Source organism: Drosophila guanche, unplaced genomic scaffold, assembly GCF_900245975.1.
Source record: "Drosophila guanche unplaced genomic scaffold, DGUA_6, whole genome shotgun sequence".
Lineage (NCBI taxonomy): Eukaryota > Metazoa > Arthropoda > Insecta > Diptera > Drosophilidae > Drosophila > Drosophila guanche.
The window spans coordinates 14,283,863-14,300,468 of NW_022995743.1; the positions used below are offsets into that span (position 1 = coordinate 14,283,863).

At 47.8% G+C, this 16,606-nt stretch overlaps 4 protein-coding genes across 5 annotated transcripts; 1 reads left to right on the forward strand and 3 right to left on the reverse strand.

Annotated features, from left to right (window-relative positions):
• The first annotated feature begins 843 nt into the window (after nt 1–843).
• On the forward strand, nt 844–3,619 carry LOC117592442 (transformer-2 sex-determining protein). Of its 2 annotated transcripts, XM_034286197.1 has the most exons (8): nt 844–901; nt 965–1,014; nt 1,070–1,159; nt 1,782–1,914; nt 1,974–2,102; nt 2,333–2,508; nt 2,569–2,795; nt 2,854–3,619. In XM_034286197.1, exons 1-8 carry the CDS (start codon nt 899–901, stop codon nt 2,877–2,879), a joined length of 834 nt encoding a protein of 277 aa, XP_034142088.1. In that variant the 5' UTR covers nt 844–898; the 3' UTR covers nt 2,880–3,619. The 2 variants fall into 2 exon arrangements, with proteins under 2 accessions (XP_034142088.1, XP_034142089.1); XM_034286198.1 differs by lacking the exons at nt 844–901; nt 965–1,014; nt 1,070–1,159 and adding an exon at nt 1,218–1,369.
• On the reverse strand, nt 3,308–4,228 carry LOC117592443 (biogenesis of lysosome-related organelles complex 1 subunit 1). Its single transcript, XM_034286199.1, has 2 exons — nt 4,088–4,228; nt 3,308–4,030 (listed from the first exon to the last, which is right to left on the reverse strand). Exons 1-2 carry the CDS (start codon nt 4,146–4,148, stop codon nt 3,624–3,626), a joined length of 468 nt encoding a protein of 155 aa, XP_034142090.1. The 5' UTR covers nt 4,149–4,228; the 3' UTR covers nt 3,308–3,623.
• LOC117592437 (DNA-directed RNA polymerase I subunit RPA1) lies at nt 4,154–9,818 on the reverse strand. The gene is made up of 9 exons (XM_034286190.1): nt 9,397–9,818; nt 8,976–9,339; nt 7,056–8,915; nt 6,703–6,988; nt 5,721–6,648; nt 5,459–5,663; nt 5,271–5,397; nt 5,108–5,207; nt 4,154–5,049 (listed from the first exon to the last, which is right to left on the reverse strand). Exons 1-9 carry the CDS (start codon nt 9,737–9,739, stop codon nt 4,322–4,324), a joined length of 4,941 nt encoding a protein of 1,646 aa, XP_034142081.1. The 5' UTR covers nt 9,740–9,818; the 3' UTR covers nt 4,154–4,321.
• Nucleotides 9,819–9,968: 150 nt separating this feature from the next.
• LOC117592439 (cocaine esterase) lies at nt 9,969–12,674 on the reverse strand. Its single transcript, XM_034286192.1, has 3 exons — nt 12,465–12,674; nt 12,316–12,408; nt 9,969–12,258 (listed from the first exon to the last, which is right to left on the reverse strand). Exons 1-3 carry the CDS (start codon nt 12,582–12,584, stop codon nt 10,408–10,410), a joined length of 2,064 nt encoding a protein of 687 aa, XP_034142083.1. The 5' UTR covers nt 12,585–12,674; the 3' UTR covers nt 9,969–10,407.
• Nucleotides 12,675–16,606: the final 3,932 nt, after the last annotated feature.

A 16,606-nucleotide genomic window follows, 5' to 3' on the forward strand; every position in this document is an offset into this window, starting at 1 on the left:
AATTTAATTTACTAATTGTATTTTCCTTTTCAGTTTTTAAATATAGGTCATACTATATTAATACAAAATGGTAACAAAATTCTGTAGCATTTCCCAAACATAAAATTGTCGAAATTACAGTAGATGCAGTTAATCCAATTGAAAATATTGCAGATATGGGCATGGGACCCATTGATATTGGAGAATTTCCATTCGAATTGATCCACATTCCATTGGGACCCATTATTAATATTAAAAAAGATCCAATGCAAAATATTAATAGAGATTTTGAAAATAAATCCCAGAATATTGATTGCAATAATCTAAGCGAATTATGATCCGATCCGAGATCAAGAGCGTTGCAAACAAATAAATGGTATTGGATTGGATTGGAATCCCTTTAAACAGTCACAATCTCAATGTATTACTTTAAAAATTTGCAAATTATAGAGACCGAGAATGTATTTAGTACATACAAACATATGAAAAGGTTAAAAGCATGTTAGTCTAAGAAAAGTCATTCTTAATTATTAGAATGGATTTACATATATTATTAAGTATATTATTATATTAAGTATAGCAAATATATTTTTTTGGTTGACCTTTTTAGTTTTAATCTTATTATGCAATCAATTGAGGAAAGAAGTACCATAAAATCAGCGAATCCTGCGGAGAATTGAATGATGATTTGAGTAAAATTACATTTTTTAAGGTGAGTAACCTAACCAGCTTGTAATATTAAACTGAACATCAAAATCGAGGAAAATGATTTTAGATTCTCGGTATATGTTACGGTATATTTTGAAAATGCAAGGTATATTTCGGTATATCGATAAATCCGCGGTCACACTGAATGCGTGCATCACATTGAAATTTTAATAAATAATTTGTAATAAATAAACCGTAGAATAAAACAAAGATGGTGAGTTACAAGCTTTGCAGACTGCCCTTTTCAGAATAACGTAACAACACCTCGTCACTTAAGTGCTCGCGTTCTCCCAAAGATAGAAGTAAATCGCACCGCCACTATGACAGGTAAGCCATTAAAAGGAAAAAGGTGCCCCCGGGGTCTCTAACAGTGCAGTTGCAGAAACTACAAGCATAAACGTTCCGGGTCGTCTTCATCGTCTGGCTCCGCATCGTCTGGCTCGTCCAGGCACGAAAATAGTCCATCACTCAGGTAAATATTCTATATATAGATATCGAGTACTCCCGGGTATCGGCATCGAGTAGGCTTTTCCTTACGACAGGTCTACAATTCTGAATGTCATTTTGGAATCCTTCATTTTATTTTGTTCGTTCAACGAAGTGAGAAGTGCGAGAAGTGGCTCCAGCTGCTCGAAACAATTGAGAAAGAAAAACTATTTAAAAGTGAAAAAGCAAACGACATGTAAGAACAACTTTGTGCATTAATTAAGTTTAATTTTCCAACAGTCGCATATTTTATTTGAATTTATTGCAAAGCCAAGCCAGAAACAGAATTCAGAAGCTAATTTTAAAGCCAAGAAAATATTCTTCCCATTGAAACAGAATCAGGACTCAACAGAACCACACAAACCACAATTCTCAACCATTTTTCAAGCATGAAAATCAGTTTTAATTGCAAAACACAAGAAATGGCAGCCATTCTTAGTACAAAGCCACAAAGAAATTCAGAAAATCAGCCACATACGACACGACTTGCAGCCATTTTTCAAGTGTCGAAATCAGTTTCAGTTTCCCAACACGAAAGAAAGAAAAGAAGAACACCCAGAACCAACTCAAGATTTTCTAATCGAATTCCATTCCAACACAAAATTAAGGTCTAATTTGGAATGCTATGGGAACAACCGCAGCTCGGGCTCACGTCGCCGTTCGCGTTCTCGCTCCCAGTCCCGATCCAAGTCGCCTGGAGGACGACGTTATCACTCTAAGCGCAAGTCGCATGACCGTCAGGTATTCGTGTGCGAAGCGTGTGAACTATTCACGATTTCTTTAACGTGTGCAATTCGTAGATTGATGGAGGCTCGAACCGTTGCATCGGTGTCTTTGGTTTGAGCACCAATACTTCGCAGCAGAAGGTGCGCGAACTGTTCAGCAAATACGGCCCAATAGAGCGCATTCAGATGATTATCGATGCCCAGGTAAGTTCGGTAAAAATTACACTCCCCAGCCAGACTCCACCACACATGGCGGAACACAGCTTTAAGTGTTTGGTGTCCTGTCTGGTTGGATGTCTGGCTATATTAAAGTAGGTAACAATTGTGAGTGCTTGCTACAAAAACCAATGGCAAACCACTAAAGGCTTGTTTCCACATCTCACCTGTCCATGCTTATCGCCATGAATTCATTTTCAAATCCCTCCCTTCCATAGACCAACCGTTCGCGTGGCTTCTGCTTTATTTATTTCGAGAATGTCGCCGACGCTCGTGTCGCTAAGGATGCCTGCTGCGGCATGGAGATTGACAATCGTCACATACGCGTTGACTATTCAATAACCCAACGTGCCCACACTCCTACTCCTGGAGTCTACATGGGGCGTTCGTCTCGGTGCGTACTACTACTCACACTTGTCTAGAGTTTTGACACTAAAAACTGCATTCCCCACAGCAACCAAAATGGTCGCTCAGGATCACCGCGTGGTTCCCGTTATCGCGACTACGGGTCTTCGTCAAACAAGGATACCTACCGCAGTGGCGGTAACAACCGTTACGACCGTGAGTATCGCGATTACCATCGCGACAACCGCATCGAACGTGAATACCAACGCAATTATTCGAAGAGCTCTGGCAGCCATCGTTATGTGCGTTCCCGTTCTCGTTCGCCAGTGCGCAAGTGTAAGTACATGAGAAGATCAGAAAGGGGAAAACATAAATATTTGGCATATCGTTCCAGACCGCACATCATCCCGTTACGATTAGATATACGCCAATCGCCAAAGCCGTGCTCGTCGCCAGGGCCCATCCGGATTGGGTTTTTGTTGGGCCTTGACAAACAAAAGCGAGCACATTTGACTGAGTTTTATCACAACACTGGCGAGCATTTGACAAACTTATAACATACATCATTGGAACTTTTAACTCGTTGACTTCGTTGCTGTTGTCGCTGTTGAAAAACGTAGCTTGTAAAAATCGAGAATTAACACCTATTACTTATAGAAATCTGCCACCGAATGCGGACGATGCACAACCGCAGCTTAAGGGGCTAGACACTCATTGTGATATGATAATTTAAGCAACAGCAACAGCACCTAATAATTATAATAATAAACTTAACACACTAACCACCATGCATATTAGAATTAACTTTTATCGTATCCATCGTGAATGTGCAAGTACAAAATATTCGATTGCGTTCAGGAATTGCCTCCTCATAATAGGATATTTTGTAATTTTAATGATTTTATTAATTTATTCCCCATTAGCACTCGCTGGTCGAATGCTTAAGTGTAAATATTTAGTCTCTATAGAAGGTCTAATGGTTGGATTAACCAGCCAGTCATTTTATCATTAGCGTTTGTCCTGAAGTACTCGCTGGTCGATGCTGAGGGCACGGCATGCGCTAACTAACTCACTAATCTTTAGTTTGTGATTGTAAAGAGTCACAGTTCTGGACTGTACATAAAGATGCAAGCAAATAAATGATTAAGAATTTTAAAATAGTTTTCATGTTTCTTTTGAACTAGGATTAATAGCTGCTGTGGCGGTGGCAGCGGCCGCTGACGTGGAGGGCTCCGAGCGGACTCCGGCAGGAGCTCCTGTTGCCTGGGATGCGCGCGAGGCCTTGTAGGCCACCTCCAGAGTCTGCTGTATCACCAGCATATCGCTCTCAATGCTGCGTGCCCAATTCTCCACATCGCCCAGTTCTTTCAAGGCGCCGCTGAAGTTGTCTATCAGCTGCAGCCATTGATGAGTCTGCTTGGCAAAGTTGGTCGCTCCCACATGCAGTTGTTTCGCCTCGGCATCCAAGCGCTTTTGATTCAAGTAAGTTTGGGCCACGCCCACGTTTAGGTGTTCCACCAAGGAGTGTGTGAGCTCATTGGACGCCTCTATAGCCTCCTTTCTTCGCACCTCTGCGTACATTACATTTTAATCAATTGTGCAGCTCGAAAAATAAATTAACAACGGACCTTGCTCCTGTTTCCGCTTCACCTGCTCCTTGTGATGCTCTTTAACCATAGAAGTCAACATTTTTTCGCAAGTTTAATTACAATTTTTTGTCAACAATGAAAACATCTGTTTCTTAGAGATGGACCAGCTCTTCGATTGCATTTGTGGACTACTATCGATTTTTTCGTTATCTTCTGTTATTTTCATCATTCTATTTTTATTTAAAAAATGCCTAATATAAAGAATAAATTGTGTTAACATATTCTCGTTAACAAGTCAAAGGCTCCAGTGCCATTGCGCACGGGGAGACCGACCATCAAGCGACTTGAAGGGGAATTGAGGTCATCTGACCTGCCGAAGCCGGCGGCGCTCTTCAAGAATTGCAAACTCGACTCGAAAGACATTTGCTGGAGCGGAGATGAGGAGTGCTCCATGCCCTTGCGCGACAGAGGTTGGAAGGTGCCGTCAAAAGTCATGTAGGCAGATATCAGCGACAGATGCCGACGATCCACTGTGATGCCGTACACCTTGAACACGTTGCTCACCTCCTTGACAATGACTTGAGACGCTGCCTCAATGCCATAGGTGCGAGCTACGGCATGAATGTCATTGGAGTACAACCGATTCAGATCCAAGACCTTGTTGTGCTGAAACATTTCAACAATATTGATGCCATCAGTCTTCAGCAGCTGCTCTTCGTCGTTGCCCTTGTAGATGATGGCCCGCTTGATGTGCGGCACCTGGTGGACGACACTCTTGGCTGCCAGCTCCCGAATAATGGAAGTCAGATCGGGCTTCTGGTAGCGCACACTCAGATGAAGTTTGACCTTGCACCACAGATGATTCTCCTTGTCAAATGTGTAGTCCTTAACCATTTCGTTGCTAAGTAGCTTCTCCACCGACTTGTCATCCACATCGGCAGTCTCATTGCCATCTGCTACATTTTCCTCATCATCTTGGTCCTCTTGGTCCTCATCGTCATCTGTTGGCAGAAGAGTAAGCAACTGAATGTGGAATCTTTCTGAACCTAGAGCACTTACCATTAGCGTCGCGCAGCTCTTCAAGATCATCTGGATCATCGTAGTCCTTTTCATCGGTTTTGCGTTGCTTTAACTTCAGTCCTGTTGTGTCGTCATCGCCCTAAAGAATATATTACATTTGTAGAGAGCGCTGAAGCGACTGATGAACAAGTTCTTTGCTTACGCCGTCATCCGATGAATCGTCATCGTTGTCAGCAGCAGTTTTCTTTGAACCCATAAAATCTGCATTGTCCAGATCGTTATCCTCGTCCTTGTTGTTGTCGCTCTCCTTTTTGTCATCGATTTCAATACTAGAAAATGAATTTAATTGTAGTCCAAGGGCTACGCTACCACGTCTACACTGGCACTCACATTTTCGATGTCTTTTTGGCATTGGAAACCTTGAGAATGGCTCGAATAAGCTGCTTGATGTAGGTCTGGTGCATGTACTTAATAATCCACTTGGGCCGCACACCATAGTCCTCTTTGTAGACCTCCCTGGGCAGGAACTGGAAGCGCAGTTCATACTCGTAGGCCCGTTCCGGCTCCAAGCTCAAACTGGTGCTGATATGGACAGCTGCAAATGGGATTCTTCAAATAAATTAGTTCGATGAAAATTAATTTGAATACTTACACTCCAAGAGATTGGACAAAGTGACACAATTCAGGGATATGCGCAACTTTTCAGCTTGCGCTTGCTGCCCCTGCTTGATGGGTATATCCATGGAGGGCGTCTTGATGTTCGACGAGGCCAGCATGAGAATCTCTCGCAGACGGGGAATACCCAGAGTTACGTTCATCTCACCACGACCGGCGAAATGGAAAGTGTTCAGCGTCATCTGAGTGGACGGCTCGCCAATCGATTGGGCGGCAATCAAGCCCACGGGTTCGCCTGGGGCGGCCAACGCTTTGATGCTCTTCATACGCATTATGTCAGCTATTGTGTCCTTCTGGCTTGGATGTTTGCGCGCATAGTCATCGATCAGCTTGCGCGTCCGCTCCGACACGCTGCCATAGTAAAGATCCTGCTTGTAGACGGCCACTGATGGGTCGGGACAACGTGCGTACTTCTTGCGATACAAGGCCTTGTCTTCGGCATCGGCCTTCTTCCACAACTTGAGCAATCCCTCGTCAAAGCGGCGTCGCCCCGTTTTCCCATTGATCTCATTGGGTCGCTTGACCTCAACCTCCTCGCGCAGCTCCCCAGAGAAGTGAGTGAAGGCGGACCGCAACACGGCTGGCTTCTTTTTCTCCCAGCTGCGTATGTGCTTCTCATGGCTCAGCACTTTGGCCAGACTCTCCTCGTCCCTCATCAACTGCAGCTGGCTGGGCCGCAATATTGCTGGGGCATTTTGGGTGAGGAAGTCCGCACAGAACTTTCCGTCGAAGAACTTTGATTTGAGTATGTCCAGACCGTCCTCGCCGTAAAGGAACTGCACCACACTGTGGTCGCTGTCGCGAACAGTGAGATCATAGTGGACACTCAGGCCCTCCAGGTGCTTGATGAGGCAGCGTTGCAGATAACCGGAACGAGATGTTTTCACAGCAGTATCAATGAGACCCTGAAAGAGAGATGTTTATTATCCCGCAGTAGGGAAGTAAAACCAAAATCTTACCTCACGACCTGCCATGCAATGGAAGAAGAAGTCCTGTGGCTGTATGCCCGTCATAAAGCGCCCATCGATGAAGCCACCCGACTTGGGTGACGTCTCAAAGGAAGTGAAGCTCGGCAGGGATTTGCCCGATATCATCAAGGGCGGCCGCTTGCCTTCCAGCTCAATCTGCCCGAGCAGGCAGGAGATTTGCATGGTGTTGACCATTGAGCCCTTGGCACCAGACAGCACCATCAGCTGCAGATTGTTGTCGGGGAACTTGGTGATGAGGCCACCCGGCAAGCAAGTTCTGCAACGAAATACAAAGTATCAATGGAGAGAGCTCTCGTCGAGGAGGAACATTCTCGCATGCCTACTTGTTGATATCATTGGTGAAGCCGTCTAGTATCGATTTGTATTTGCGATCGAGCAGCACACGGAACTTTGGATCCTTCACATAGGCCTCCTCCATTTGCTCGGCCAGCTCATCGTGGGGCGGGACATCGTCCAGCTCTAGGGCGGCGGCAACGGCACTGTTTCCCACATCGCGACACTCCTGTATGATCTGTCGTCTCTTGCTGTCGGCCTTGGCAGTGACCAGAATGTCCTTGACGCCCAGCGTAAAGCCCTCCAGTTGCAGGAAGAACGTGAAGACCTTGGTGAAGGCTGTGAGCAGGCGTGTGGACACATCGCCGCCGTACAGCTCGTACATGCAGTGGATGAGGCCGAAAGTGGTCGCGCCATACTGCTGCTTGTCCAGAACACCGACCAGCAGTTCGCCTCTACGTATCTGCACCTGGCTCTCGCTGAGCTCCTGCTCCTGTGGATTGCTTCCATGCAGTGCTGGCCGTGGAGGGGCTACGTTCCAGTTCTTGCCTCCAATCTTGGCAAACGAATCTAAATTGATCAGCTCATAGCCGTCGGGAATCAGGTTTATAATAATTGTGGACAGGACCTGCTTGCCGGACCAGAGCGTGGCAGGCTTGATCAGGGCCGGGGGCAGCAGCTTGACATCGCCCTTCAGGTTCGACAGCCCCTGGAAGACCAGTTGCTGGTAGTCCTCACGGTTAAAAAATCGTCCGCGAATGGAAAGCTTGACGCCCGAGATGACATGATCCTGAATGAGGCCACCCAGGGGAGTGCCATCCTTTGGCACCAGGTAATTGCTGGCCACATTCACCAGATTGTAAGCCTCCGCTCGGGCCACCTCGCTTTGCGGATAATGTGCGTTCATCTCGTCGCCATCGAAATCGGCGTTGTAGGCTTTGCAATTGGAGTAGTGGAGGCGGAAGGTCTTCTCGCCGCTCAAAATGCGAGCCTTGTGAGCCATAATGGACGGCTTGTGCAGCGAAGGCTGACGATTGAGCAGCAGACAGTCTCCGTTGAGCACATGACGATGGACAATCTTAACGCCGTCCTTGGGATTGGTCAGCAGCAACTTGGCCATGCTGGCGCGCTTGGCTGCATTGTCAGCGGGTATGTAGGTGGTGAACCCATTGCTGTCCTGTATGTAGTTCGCACCGGGATGGACGTCCGGTCCGTTCATCACCATTTTGCGTAGGTCCGTGACATTCCACTCGGTTACGGGTATGGGATAGGATAGCTTTCGGGCAAAGATGTCGGGTATGCCGATCTCGTCTACATCTATATTGGGATCGGGGGTGATGACGGTACGTGCGGCATAGTTGACTCTCTTTCCCATCATGTGCTTCCGGATGAGACCCTCCTTCTTCTCCAGAACTTGCTTCAGACCCTCGGCAGATTTCACTTCACGCGACATGTTCACATCGAGCAGGACATCGACCGAAGTCTGCAGCGAGAGCCAAGCATTGTACAGCTTCTCGTGGGAATTCGCTCCCTTCATATCCTGGTAGGCGGCCAAGGCCTGCGACGTGAGCTTCTCTTGCTTGCCCCGCATATACCTAAGTACCACATTCAAGACGTTGTTGTTCTCGATAATGTTGATGTAGATGTCCGACTGGGGGTTGCCTTTTACCATGCCATTGACTATGCTCATGGGACGAGCTCGAGGCGCCGTCACTGGTATGGTGTCCATGAAGAACATGTCCACCGGGGAATAGCCAGCATCTGCTGCATCCGTGTTGCTTAAGCCCAGAATGGGCATCAATAGCCTCAGCAGTTCCGGATAGTTGGCATAGATCTGCCGCAGGTAGCGACGGCACTCATCCGCGAAGATGACCTTGTTCTGGCCACTGCTCTCAGCGCTTTCCCCAAGGCTGCCAGAGAGAAAATTCATTGATTAGCGACTAAATACTCGAAGATTTCTGGCCGCTTACCGCTCCTTGATGTCTGCTATGGTCACGTAGAAGACCAACCGTCGATGCATGTACCGCACATAGCGCATAGACTTGTTGCAGTGTCTGCACTTCTTGCCGGGCCGCTGCAGGGCAGAATGGGTGACGGCCGTGCGCAAGGAGCAGGTGGTCTTGGTCGTATGGAGAGCCTCCTTCGGACTTTTCAACAGCAACTCATGCATGGCAGCGATGCGGGGATGAACGGCGTCGCCATTGTCGAGCTTGATCAGCTCCTCGGTGTTCTGGCAGACAATCTCCGATTTGAAGATCTCCAGCTCCTGCGCCTCAATAATGTATCCGGCATCGATGAGTCGCAGTTGCAGCATTATAATCTCACATTCATTGTCTACATGGAGAGTTATAGTTATAGTTACATCTCATCTATATCTGTGACATCTCTCACCTTTCATTTGCAGCTTGAAGCAGTGCAAACAGAATATGCAGAGCAGGCGCTGGACCAACTTTATGAAGAAGGGATTGTAGACAAGAGTGCCCAGCTCGATGTGGCCCATGTGGCCAGGGCAATCCTGCATCTTCAGGCACGTACCACATGGGTCTATGCAGCGGCCATACGAACCCATGCGTATGTCATATAGACCGCCTGGCATTGGATGGCCCAAAGCATCGAAGGCGATGCCAGTTATCACCTTCACGACACTCAGCTTTCGTATCTCCTGGTCGGTGAAAACAGCAAACTCCAGGTCCGAGGGGAACATGTGCACGTCCAGCGGCTTCTTAGAACCCATTTTAATGCAATTCGTCACGCTTTTTATTCACAATTAAAAAACAAAAATAAGCGCAACGAGCGCGCACGTGTTGTGAAAGTATAGTCGATATTCGATTACGGCACAGCTGTTCTGCTAGTTCGTGCCGATAGCAAAACAGCTGATTTGTCGGCATTTTACAGCACTTGTAGGCGGCTTGTAACCAGTTCACAATAAGCAATCAAATTTGAATTTTTGTTTTTATTTAATTACGCACAAATAGAAACATTGAAAATCGATATGAATGGACTACGGCTAAGATGGGTTGGTTGCTTTTAGAACTTATCACAAGTCAACTGGTATTGCCAGTTCTTAACAGCCACACTCGGCTCGAATTTGCTGGCGACAGGATCCAGAAGTTCCTCAACAATCCCACCTCCAGCTGCAGCTCCAGCTCTTCCGGCTGCTCCTGCTCCTCCAGCAGAGGGGGCAGCCTTGAAATCGTACGGCTGCAGTTGTCTGGGACGTCGTGTACGCTGGTTGAGAGTCTGCGGCTGCTCCCCCCTGCGCTCGCGTTCAGCCTCGCCCTCGCCTCGCTCCCGTTTCGCTGCTCGACCACCTTTGCGCCAGGACTCGACACTGGCAATGCCCGACGTCGCCTGTCCGTCCTTTCCACCGCCAAAGATGGTCGCCCAGCGAAACCACTTGTGTCATAAGCAATAGCAATCCGTCGCCGACGAAGCGTTTCGCCTGCGCAGAGGATCCGGATTGCGTTTCAGCAGATAGACGCAGAGGCAGAGGCACGCCAGCAGCAGACATACCAGGCCCAACATTGCATAGAAGCCCTGCCGATAGCGTGCTGCATCTGCGTGGGCCTCCAGGAGACGCACCCGCTGGCCCAGTGCCCCGCCGCGGAACTCATTGTCCTGCTCCAGAGGCAGCAGCACCTGCCAGAACCCGTAGACGCGCTGCAAATGATTGGCAAACCCGGAATCCTGCTGGTTGCTGGCCGTGTACGAGTTGGAGGCCCCCGCCCTGTACGTGTCGTGGCGATTCGTTCTTGACAGGCTGCGATCAATCCCCGCTGACGTCTCGCCCCTCAGCAGCTTGTCGATTTCGGCCTCATCCAAGCCGCCGGACTGGATGGGCTTCGCCTGTTGCTCGCCCAGGCTGTAGATGAAGGGACTCTGGCGACTGTAGGGCAGCCAAGCATCGTAGATTCTGCCTGGCGTGGGATTGCCGCTCTTCAGGAAGTTGGCAAAGGCTCCCCTCAGCTTCCGGCAGAGCTGCTCCTCCTCGCCGCTGAAGCGACGTCGTGCTATCTGCTGAAACAGGCTCGGGCCCAGCAGCAGCGGCAAGTCGGAGCTGTGCGAGGCACCGGCAAAGAGATTCTTCCTGCCCCGCATGTCCATCGAATGCGCCTGGTCGAAGACATAGGCGTAGCTGGTGGAGCCATTGAGCATGTCCAACAGGCGGAAGAAGGGCAGCTCGTAGAGTGTCTCCGACAGCAATCGCTGCATGCCACTCAGCAGATGGATGACACTTCCCCCCCGCTCGGGCACTCCATTGAAGTAGCGCCACTTAATGGCTGCCAGCTGTGAGCCGCCCTCTTCGCCTCCGGCCGCCTCGAGGGAGCGCAGCACATTGGGCAGCACAGTGTGATTGATGTACTCCTGCAGCGCCAGCTGGCCCTCTCGCGCCACATCCAGCCAGTAGTCCTGCAGGAAGGCGCCCTCGTTCGAGGTGATGCCCAGCAGCAAGGGAGGCAGCGTCTGATTGCGCAGTCGTTCCTCCAGTCCTCTCCACAGGATCACACCCAGCTGGTAGCTGCCGTTGCCATGGTTGTAGACACTCTCGTAGGCTCGCAGCAAATCCTCCTGGCTCGTCCGCCGCAAGCAGCCCAGCAGCTGCCGGCGCTGTGCCTCTTCAAACTGGCAGCCTAGCTTCTGGATCAGCTGACGGCCCGTCTCCACAACCCGCTGATCGTGGCCGGAGCCCAAGGAACGCAACACGGGACCTGGTGACATGAGCACCAACTGCTTCAACAGATTGGAATCCTCCAGAGCAGTGGCCAGCACGAGAGCTGCTCCTCCACTGCCATGGCCCAGCAGGGTTATCTGATCCGGATTGCCACCGAACGCGTCGGCGTTCCTTTGAATCCACTTGATGGCCATCCGAACATCAGTCAGTCCATAGTTACCCGGCAGCTGGCGATGCCCCTCACCCAGTCCCAGCCAGCCGTAGATGTTGTTCCGATACTGGACACTAATCACAACGATTCCCTCTCCGGCCAGGTCCAGGCCATTGATGCGGTTCCTCGGCCAATCGTAGGCAAACTCCTCGCCCGTGACGATCACTGCTATGGGCAGCTTGCCATACCGCAGCCCCGTTTCCGGTGTCCAAATGTTCAAGTAAAGGCAATCCTCATCCGTCTGTGCGGCGCTGGGAATGCCGCCACCCTCCGAGCTCTCATCGTAGATGGTGTTGGACAGCTGCGGGCAAATCGGACGCATGGTCGTGGCCTGAAGAGTGCGATTCCAGTTGAGGCTCGCTTTGGCGGGCTTTAGGAGGAGTTGAGACAATGAAATCAATGATCGAGGCAGCACTTTGGCACTTACCGCAAAACGGAGTTCCGCCACAGGCGGCTGGGCATAGGGAATGCCCAGAAAGGCATAGACAGCGGTACGTGTTCCATCCGGAAAGACCTTGAGCTGAAATCGATGGATGATAAATCACTTCACAGTTGATCGCTTCCGCCAGTACTCACGCCAATTAGATCGCCCTGCTCCAGCTTTATGTGGGTTTGCTGGGCACCAACGGCAGCCAGGAGGAGATGCAGCAGCAGCAGCAGCAGCAGGAGGCAATGAATCCTTAATGGGTTCCGCATGATTGCAACGAGCACTTTTTAGCCTTCACTTGTAGCACAACACTCTTGCATAGTCCATGAAGCGCATTTAAGCGCATTTATTAATTATGTCGCTTTATGTTTTATTTAAGTATTTAAATGGTTTTTCGTTGGGTATATATTTGCACTCCGAAACTATTTGTTCGCTCGACGCTGGACTGGAAACTGAGTGGCAGAATAAAGAAAAAAAGCCACCATGCCATGGAAAAAGTTTTGTGCTTACCAAAAATGTCTGCTAGAATTATTTGAATGGGTTTTGCGGGTGTCATTACAGCTGCCGCACCAAATCATTCATGCATCCATAGATCAAAACAACAGAAGAGTGACACCACACCACGCCACACAACAGAAACACAGAAACAGCAGCAACAATGCTCCCATGTTTGGTATGCAAGTGGCAGGGAGGGGAAGGGAGGAGTCGTGTCATGGTTCCGTACCAGCTCCACTCGTACTCGAATGTGTAGCTGGAGCCTTAACCAAAAAGCCATCCCCCTGATATACCATCGAATGAGTCGTCGCTTCGAGGGTTGATTGATCACAAAAAAAAAATATTATAAATAAATTCAGAATAAGTTTTAAACTATGATTTGATCTGTAATAAATAAAATAGCAACTGAGTATTCTTAGCTGGAGTTCTGCAACTGTTCTTGCAACTTCTCGTTCCGCCCTCGCTCTTGTTTTTCCATTGAGTTCGACTTTCGACCTGTACTCTCTCTCTCTCTCTCGTACCACTATTAATGTCCAACAAAAATATTTGAGCGCCTCCCAGCCACGGCTTTCCCCCCCTCGGTGGTGTGGGCACGTGAAGTTGTCGCTTTTCTCGTTTTGCTGCCTCTGCAGCAGTTAATTTTCCATTAATGGTGGAGTAATTCCAGCACTGGCTGCTTTTGGTGGTGGATTCTCGACTGTGGCCAAACCGAACCAAACTCTGTGCACCGAGCCGGAGTTCCGGTCTGTGAAGTTTAGCGGCCGATCATTTGTGTGTTTTTGGTCTGCTCATAATTAACATCAATGTAGTCATGACTCTGAGGCTGTTCCAGCATCTGCTGCAATTACCACCATCCACCAGCACATTTATCTATTTTAATTAGTTTAAAATATAATTTTGTTGTTGATCTACGCAGATTACCTGCAGCGACCGCCAACCAGCAGCGACGATGGGCAGCCCTCCGTCAAAAGCCAATCTGCCATTTGCTGCTCCATCCTGCAACCCGTTGCCAGAGCGACGTGCATAATTTCCAGTTAATTACGGGTCTACAAAATGCACATTTAAATGGTCGCTGTGCCGCTGTGCCGCTGTGCCGCTGCCTCTGTTCGTTCGCCTTTGGCGGCTTAATCAATTTATGTTTGCCCATGTGGAGGCGGCACAGAGCGGTTCAGGGCAGGTCGATGTTCAATTATAACAAATGGCAGAATTGGCCCACTTTGGTCATTGTGTGTTTGTCCCTGCACATTGGCCATAAACAAATTAACGTTGACCCATAAAAACAGCGCCAAAGGCTGATGGACCGCGGGCAGGACTCTTTGGTCCAAAGATGACCGATAAGCTCGGCTGGTTATTAAATGATACGCTATCCGAATATGTATACGCTCTCGGCTATAAATAACAAGTGCAGAGTACCTACCACTAAGCCTCACTGAGGATCGCAGGAAACATTCAAGCTTCCCCAAATATTTTCCATTTTGTCACACCCTAATTTGTCTCCATTATCGGTGCACATTCGGTATTTCCCCTGAAGCCACTTCCGCTTTGATGCAGTTTTGTGTTCAGGGGCAGGTTCTGCGCCTTGACAGCATTTAATGACAATACACAATGAGTTTATCATCGATGCAGATGGATCCTTCTTGATTGATGCGTTAAAATGCACTTTCAATCTTTCAATCTCATGTGGGTTAATGTGTCGCCCATTTAATGGCTATTTGTACACTCTGCGAAGAAAAGACAGCTTTAAAGACTTTACCAAATTTATAATTACCAAAATTCGGATTACATTTTTCGTGTGTGCAGCATACTGGCGGTCGCCTGCTTCCGCCATGTTGAACCCCGTTGACACTGTCAAGGTTTTTGTTTGTGTTTGTTTTTTTTTTTTTGGCAAGCCCCCATGTAGCACATTGTAGGATGATGGCTTGATGCATTGTGTAGTGCAGAGCGAATCGCTCTATGGGCAGGCAAACAAAGCAACCGCCGAGTGGAGTGCTACCCGTTCCATTCCCCTCACTATACCCCACATATGGTTTCCAGTTCTATTTCGCGCTACATTATTTTGCATTAATTAGAAAGTGGGCCATGTTCAAGCATGTTCCCCCCACACCACCTACCTTTTACATGCTCGAGTCCGTTAAGTGCTTCCAACTTGTGTGTGGCGTCGACGCGTCGCTGCAGGCATAAACAAAATGGCTGCCGCTGCAGCTGGCATTCGCGTTTGCCTTCGCGCTGTTTGTCTGCAGAACCGTTAAATTAGGCTTAAAGCAGCAAATAAACAAAACAAACAAAAAACACAAAGAACAAAATGCCACAAGAACCGCAACAAGTTTTGTGCATTGTGTTGTTAAATGCCAAACGCACAACTGCCTGGCCCCGACTCGTCCTCATTGCTGTTGTTTCTGCTAATTACGCCGTTACTTGGAACTGGACTCATTTTGCCCAAATCAAATGTGACTACATAACTAACAATATAACAATACATTTGTATTAATTTATAATAACAGAATTGGCCACATATTTAAAAAGTTGTAAATATATTTATGAATACTTTTATTGCATTCACATTTAGGACGTTTTTTGACTAATTCTCTTTCCTAATGAGAGTAAATCAACCTAGTGCTGAAATTAATTGGCCAATAGAGAACCATTAAAAAAAATATGTCAGATCTCTTAGCTAATTGTCGTTGCTGTATATGCCAAAATGCGCCGATATAGATGCAGCAGCCACAGATGCGATGCCATGGAAACCATCCAGCCCCAGAGTGCATTTCCCTGTGCTCCCTGCTCCATCATCTGTGGGTGGCCCACTGCCAGAGAGCTGAAAACTTTTCCAGGAATTTCATTTAAGAGCAGAGAGAAGCATAATCGAAACGGCAGCAGCAGCAGCAGCAACAACAAACAATTGGCTTTTACTGAAATGAAATTTAATAAAGAAGTTTTCAATATGTTTTGGCAATATGTAAACAATAAACTCGCTCCGAACAAAACAAAATAAAAAATCATAAATATTTTTATTACTAAAATGAAACAAGAGCCAAACTTTCGTAGACTTGCAAGGCTCTGGAGCCCAGAGTGTCCTCTTTGCTACACACTCGTAAATATTGTTGCATTGTGGCAGTCCTGTGGCTGCCAGGCTCAGCAATCTGGAAATGTTTGTATAAATTGTTTTGCAAATTGTGTTTCTACTTAAGTTCTCTTTGTGTGCGCCAATAAATGTTGCAATGCCTGACTTGTGGCAATGGTCTTTTATGACGAATTTATTGAAGCTACATTTATTATCGGAAAAGAGGTTGAACCTCGGAAGAGAGTTGAACGTCGCAACAATATGTGGCGCAGCAGCTTGCTCCGACAGTTGGGTCAGGCAAATTCGAAATTGTATTCCGCACATCTGGAGGCTTTTTCGTCAATTATCTTGGAAGCTTGTCAGGTGTTAGGCCAAACTGTCTGTGGCATTGATATACAGAGCTTTCAATTGGTTGGACTATCGACGAAATGGCGGAGGAAATTGCCATGGACTGTGGTCCGAGTGTTTTAAACATTGAGCTTTATCACAAAAGTCAGGCAGAGAGACAGCAGCGGCAACACCCAAATAGTTTTTTCCTCTAGTTAAGAAAACTAGAAACATGGATAAGCATTTTACGGCAATGAAATTTGACGCTCGCTCAAAAGTTGCTCGCTAATTCCGTTGGCAAACTTTCGGCTCAACTTTTGCTCAAGGTGTCATTTCGGGGAATGTGCCACGTGGTGGCTGCATCCTCGGAGGTGAGTGTCTTCTGGAGCTTGCCGAATAGAAAACACA

Excerpts from the sequence above, each read along its gene's own strand:
- LOC117592442 (XM_034286197.1), top strand. Across the intron at positions 1,915-1,973 it reads GCAAGTCGCATGACCGTCAG|ATTGATGGAGGCTCGAACCG; the intron begins GTATTCGTGTGC and ends TGCAATTCGTAG. Across the intron at positions 2,103-2,332 it reads AGATGATTATCGATGCCCAG|ACCAACCGTTCGCGTGGCTT; the intron begins GTAAGTTCGGTA and ends TCCCTTCCATAG.
- LOC117592443 (XM_034286199.1), bottom strand. The coding sequence starts at position 4,148 with ATGTTGACTTCTATGGTTAAAGAGCATCACAAGGAGCAGGTGAAGCGG. Across the intron at positions 4,031-4,087 it reads GAAGCGGAAACAGGAGCAAG|AGGTGCGAAGAAAGGAGGCT; the intron begins GTCCGTTGTTAA and ends TAATGTACGCAG.
- LOC117592437 (XM_034286190.1), bottom strand. The coding sequence starts at position 9,739 with ATGGGTTCTAAGAAGCCGCTGGACGTGCACATGTTCCCCTCGGACCTG. Across the intron at positions 6,989-7,055 it reads TTCACCAATGATATCAACAA|AACTTGCTTGCCGGGTGGCC; the intron begins GTAGGCATGCGA and ends ATTTCGTTGCAG. Across the intron at positions 5,208-5,270 it reads ACGATTCATCGGATGACGGC|GGCGATGACGACACAACAGG; the intron begins GTAAGCAAAGAA and ends TATATTCTTTAG.
- LOC117592439 (XM_034286192.1), bottom strand. The coding sequence starts at position 12,584 with ATGCGGAACCCATTAAGGATTCATTGCCTCCTGCTGCTGCTGCTGCTG. Across the intron at positions 12,409-12,464 it reads AGCAGGGCGATCTAATTGGC|CTCAAGGTCTTTCCGGATGG; the intron begins GTGAGTACTGGC and ends CATCGATTTCAG. Across the intron at positions 12,259-12,315 it reads TGGCGGAACTCCGTTTTGCG|CCCGCCAAAGCGAGCCTCAA; the intron begins GTAAGTGCCAAA and ends CTCCTCCTAAAG.